The sequence below is a fragment of the Musa acuminata genome, chromosome BXJ2-4, assembly GCF_036884655.1.
Source record: "Musa acuminata AAA Group cultivar baxijiao chromosome BXJ2-4, Cavendish_Baxijiao_AAA, whole genome shotgun sequence".
NCBI lineage: Eukaryota > Viridiplantae > Streptophyta > Magnoliopsida > Zingiberales > Musaceae > Musa > Musa acuminata.
In genome coordinates, this window is record NC_088341.1 from 26635309 (window position 1) to 26641579 (window position 6271).

Below are 6271 nucleotides of genomic sequence, written 5' to 3' on the forward strand. Positions count from 1 at the left end.
TACAGATAGATGGTGGACATCAATAATTATAGAGATAATTGAATTTTATAGAGAAGAAAGAATAAATAAACTAAAAACTCTGTATCCAAAGGATTTCATTACTTATATATTTATCGAGGGTATATGACAAAGACAAATCTTAATTAAGATTTTTACACCAAAATTTTACTTAATTATAAAATTTACGTTAATATTCAAACACGGGAATGGAAAGGATAGTTTGCGCTAAAATGGGGAAGAAAAATGAGAATATCCTGTTCCAACATCAAATTGGAAATAATGGTTGCCGTTCTTATTCTCATTCCCTATTCCGTATTTGCTTAAACTCATTGCGAAATAGACTTTGTAATTGTAACACGGAATAGTGAACTCTAAGAATCATATAAATGGAACATTGGCAGTATTCTTAGAGAAATGAAACATTCATGTTTTATTGCTTTTCGAGAGATGAACAAGAAGATGCTCCAAACAAGGAGGAAGAGAGAGAACTAACTACATGTAACACTTGTTTGGCACCAATATGGGACTAGTCCAACAAGTCAACGTTATTCAACGTATGTAAATACTACAAGTCAAACACATATATATGGTATCTTAGTTCGCAAACTTGGACTTTATGGCGGTGACAACCTTCTGATCCACCTGAAAAGCTTTGGCCAGCACATCGTCGGGAATCGCCGGCGTCGATCCGAACAGGGTAGTGGAGGCGATCACCACCCCCGGGAGCTGGCTGTCGAAGGTGGTGATGGCGAGCGCCTTCTTCGTTCCGACGTTGTATTGGAAGTGAATGAGGCCCTTGGGCACCACGAACATCTCGCCGGGATTCAAGACCTTGGAGAAGAACTGGTTGTTGGTGCTGACGAACCCCACCAGCAGTCGACCCTGGAGGAGGATGATGAGCTCGGTGGCTCTCGGGTGGCTGTGGGGCGGGTTGACGCCGCCGGGGGCGACATCGACACGGTTCATGGAGACGCCGAGGGTGTTGAGTCCCGCGAAGCTGAGGACGTTCGCAGGGGTCACGCTGGAACCGAAGATGTTGCTGGTGTTGCCCTCGTTGGACAGCCCGGCGAAGAAGAAGTCGTCGGACGTGACGTTGGAGGCAGGCTTGCACGGGAACCCATTGACGACCACGCCAGTAGCTCCGAAGTCGGCGACGCAGAAGTCCTGCAGAGGGTGAGGGTCGGCGCGGGTCGATGCAAGGAGGAGGGTGAAGGAGAGGAAGAGGACAAAGGACTGTGCAGCACACCGCAACTCCATTCTCAGATGGTGGTTTATGTTGATGGTGATGAGAGGAGGGTGATGCATGTATGGTTTGTATATATAGTAAGAATAGATTTGAAGGAGTCATTGTAACTTTTAGCTTGCTTGTCGCAACCAACCTCTTCTGAAATCGACAGAATAATCAGTCATATTGATAAGGTTAATGGAATAGTCATATGATTGATTCATTGCATAGAATAAGGAATGGGTCTCAATAATGGACTTTCAAGGCTGAACAAGAAGCTTAATCTAATGCGTATATTGCTACTATCAACCAAGTCATAGCTATCTTTCCTTGTTGTTGGGGTGTAACTTTACTATATTATTTCCTCTGTTGATTGTATACCATCACGCGTTTATATGTAATATAGTATACAATGTTCATAGTATTATCAGTTCTCCAGTGCAATTAAACTAGGAGTCTTAATCTGAAAACGATTATGATAAGTCCTATCCTATTAAGGACAGGACTTGTGTACACCCCAAGTCTGATATGTATAATAGCAGCAAGGGATTCTAATCAGGTTTGTTTTATTAAAATATTTTGAGTTCTTTTTATTATGTTTGACTTTCTCTGTCTTTTTTTTATTTTAATTTTGTGATATACATGATATTTTTTATTAGTGATGTTAAGTAGAAGCATAGGCATCACCATATGATCTTTGTTGCCTGTCTCGATTTAAGAAGATCATTATTTGATATGCAGCATAAAGATGAAAACTTGTTTCGAAATCAATATTTATAAGAGATTTTGAAGGAGGTTCTTATATAGTCAAAGCCATGAAAGAAATGTTGGAGAGGAAGATGTTCTATACACTTTCAAAATTAAAAATAATTATACAGATCCATAATTAAAAAATATATCAGAATATCAATGTAAGATTAACATGATTCAATATATCTATAGAAAAATAAAATATAATGAGACCAATAAGTATGCATGGTGATTTAAAGTAATGATGATTTTTGGATAATTTATAGTTTATTGAGCTTGATGATTTATATGATTTTTGTATTGCTTTTCGATTATAAATAATGAAGTATGACCTTTGTATGAAAGCCTTGAACGTGAAATCAATCACAAAATTTAGAACTAAAAGAACTTGAGCTATCTTTAATCTTATAGGAATTTATCTACGTTGCTTTCATTGAATTTTTTGAAAAGTGATTTTGATGATGATTTTGGATTCCTTTTCGTATGATTCATTTTAATAATGGGATTATCTATCCAATCGAATCATTTATCGATGTTGTGACTTGAGATGTATTTTATATAAAATATTTTTTCTTGATTCACGTATGATTTACTTGTCTAAGAGAAGATTTATCTAAATGAATCTAGATTCTTGACATTAATAATTTGATATTTATTTGAATCAGGATATCTTATTTGATCTCCTATGATTTTAGTCGTTATTTACTAAAAAAAAGATTTGTCAAGATAAATCATTCACGAATTAATTTTTCATATTAACATCCTTCATGTCATGATTTTTATATGACTTCTTTGTAATTATGATTTGTATATCTCATAATATAATTGAATCATTAATGAAAAAAAGGAGAGATTAATGAATCTATCTATGTCTTTTTTATGAATCTCTTGAAAATTATTTTAATTTGATGATTTGAATTTGATTGAGCTTTATCTTGATTTTTTGAGATTTATAACTTGAGATTTCTTATGCATGAATCAAAATATTATATCATTTAATCTCCTATGTTTCTTTTTTCTATTTATAAAAGAAGAGATTTGTTGAAATAAATCATGTCTTGTGGTTCATGATTTGATATTAATATCTTTCATGTCATGATTTATTATTGATATTCCTTTGTATTCATAAATTGTATATCTCATCACCAAATTAATTTTTTTTTATGATGACTTGAACATTTACACCATTATGTTCTTCCCTTCTTCTTTCTTGTTTACAATGACAAAAGGGGGAAAGAAAATAGCTAGCATACCAAGAGAACTAAATTTGTTATCTTGAATGATAAACTTAGACATGTTAGATCTCTCAAATGTATAAATTCTTCTTATACATTTTTCGGATTATGATCTTGATTTCTCGATTTTTAGACTTGAATCTTCTTTTTGAATCAAGATTGTATCCCTATCATTCCTTCTATATACAAAAGAAGAGATGTCAAAAATCATGACTTGATCTTTTATTTTTGATGATTGAAATAATGATTGGAATATTGATGTAAATTTGTTGTTTATCTTTGTCATGTTTTGAAAATTATTGTAAAGGAAAAAAGAATTACAAAATTGTATTCTTTCCTTTTTTTTTACAATGACAAAGGGGGCAATAAAATATGCTAGCTTACATGATGATATATGCAAGAAGAAGCTAAAACTTATTAGTTTGCATATCGTAAAGAGAGCAAAACTTGCTAGCTTGCTCATATCAAAAGAGAAGTAAGAAGTGCTATCTTGCAAATCTCAAGAGTAACAATGTTGCTCAGCTACACATTTCAAAAAGATACAAAAGCATACTATCCTGTACATTTCAAAAATTACTAGCTCAAGATACAAAATTTAGAAACTTTCCTATTGCAAAAAGAAGAGAAACTCACTAGCTTGAATGTTCTAAAGTGATGAAAATTTTGTTAAATAGCTAAGCATTCATGTCTCTAAAACTTGATAGTTGTACTTCTCCTTTTTGTTGATGACAAAGGGAGAGAAGATATGATGATATGAGAATCATACATGGTAGGATGTAATATACTTTGATATTTTTAATGTCATGATGATTTGAAATATTTATTATGTTGTATGCAATATTATGATTGGTTCTTTCAATATTCATGAAGCATGCAATGATCAAATATTAATGATTAAATTTTCTTTGACTTGAATTCATGGTTGTATCAATATGGCATATTGATAGGGGAAATTTAGTTTAAACTCCGTCATCAATTGGTTATCATCATAAAAAAGGGGGAGATTGTTGAATCTCATATTTTGATGATGAAATTAATTGATGTGTTTGTTATCTAGTGTGCGTTTAAGTGACGCAGGAAGCTTCGATCAGGGAGAGATAATTAAATGCAGGAAGAATCATGTTGGGCCGGAATGGAACATATCAGAAGATTGAATATCGAGTCGGAGGATCGGTCGACATATTGACAGAAGGCTTTGGGCTAAGAAGAGTAAAAATTACACTAAGGAAATTAAAATTGCAGAGATCAACTAGCCGATTAGGCAATAGGCGCAAGAGAGGACGATGCGCTAAAGAATCGAACGAGACGTCGATGAATCAATAACAAACTGGACAATATTTGATTTGTTTTGTAATAATTGTCTAGATCGAAGTAGGTTTTAGGTGTAATTGGGTTAAAATTGAGCCAACACAATTAGGGACTAATTGGGCCTAAGTTTAGGTAGTGTTAGGCTAAGTAAAAGGCCCAAATAATGATCTAATAGGTGAAACTATCGTGGCACAATCTTCGATGCTATGTCAGGCAGTGGTACCGTCAGTTTGGGTGGTGGTATTGCCTAGACACAGTCTTTGAGAGACTGTCAAGCGGTGGTCCCGCCAGATTGGGTGGTGGTACCGTCTAGTGTTAGTTTTGCAGGTAGTGGTACCGCTAGTACCCCAAAAACCAAGGATGAGGCTCTTTTAGGCTCTAAGTTTGAATCCACTTGAGGCCTATAAATACCCCCCTCATCCCTGGTTAACATACATAAGCGCAGAGAACTTAAAAGTGATAAAACGCTATAGCAATCACTTGAGAAATCCCCTCCTCTAGTCCTAAAGTTTAGAATTCTATTTAGGAAGGAGTGAGTGCTTGTAAAAGGTTGTCTCCTAAACCTTTGAAGAGGAGAAGAAGGGTGTAAAATGATAGTTGATCTTCGCCCATTGAAGGAAGATCGTTAGTAGATGCCGATGGCCTCGACGGAAGAGGAATCAGGAGTGGATGTAGGTCACGACGACCAAACAATTATAAAATTTGGTTTGCATTTCTGCTTTGCTATTTATATTTATTGTAAATTACCATAATTCCTCATTACTTTAACTGCACACTCTTACAAATGTGTTTCAAGTTAACATCTTTTCCAAAATCAGTTTTAATCGAATGAAATATTTTTGAACCGACATAATTTTATCCGCTGCACTAATTCTAGTGCCGACTCGATCCTAACAAATCATGTATAAGATTTTAATATCATCATCATACTTCTCCCCTTTTGTCATCAATAAAAAGGAGAAGTGCATCTAGTTAGTTTTTGAGATATGTAAGTTTTACAATATATATAAGTTAGCAAATTTTTCATCACTTTACAACATGCATAATCACCAAATCATCATTAATTTAAAAGATGTGCAAGATTGTAAATTTTATAAGTTTATACTTTTGCTTTAAGGTAGTACTTTTGCTTATCTTGAGATTGTAAGCTAGCAATTCTTGGTGATATTCAAGATAACAAGTTCTTTATTCTCTTTTGAGAAGTGCAAGCTAGCAATTTTGCATCCTAGCAAGTTTTTTTTTTTATTGTAATTTGTAAGCTAGCAAATTTAGTAAGTTTTACATCATTTTAGAACATGCAAGTGAACAAATTTTACTCCCCCTTTGTCACTGTCAAATAGCAGGGAAGAATACAATATTGTAATTTTTTTCCCTTTACATCAATTTCCAAATCATGACAAAGATAAAGTATCATTTTTAATTCAATATATTTGTGCATCATTATAGTTTCAAATTAAAACATGCATAATTTCAAAACCTTATATTTCATCTTTACTTCATGTGTAATACCAAAAATAAATCAATCATCACTATGAGAATATCATACATAAAACTCAAGCATTCATGATACATCATTTTGGGTATAACATTCATGATGCTAAAACATTAAAATTTTTAAGCATTTATATTTTATGCATTAAAATAATATTTTGATCATAATACCAAACATTCATCATTTCTCCCACTAAAGAATTAATGATAACAAACATTAAATCAACATTTTTAAGCATTTATCACTTCATGATTGTTGGTA

At 33.4% G+C, this 6271-nt stretch overlaps 1 protein-coding gene across 1 annotated transcript; it reads right to left on the reverse strand.

Moving 5' to 3' along the window:
- Positions 1–406: 406 nt before the first annotated feature.
- LOC135609066 (germin-like protein 3-8) lies at positions 407–1303 on the reverse strand. Its single transcript, XM_065102154.1, has one exon. It carries the CDS (start codon positions 1255–1257, stop codon positions 595–597), a length of 663 nt encoding a protein of 220 aa, XP_064958226.1. The 5' UTR covers positions 1258–1303; the 3' UTR covers positions 407–594.
- Between the last annotated feature and the right edge of the window lie 4968 nt (positions 1304–6271).

Coding starts and splice junctions, on each gene's coding strand:
- LOC135609066 (XM_065102154.1), bottom strand. CDS start 1,257: ATGGAGTTGCGGTGTGCTGCACAGTCCTTTGTCCTCTTCCTCTCCTTC.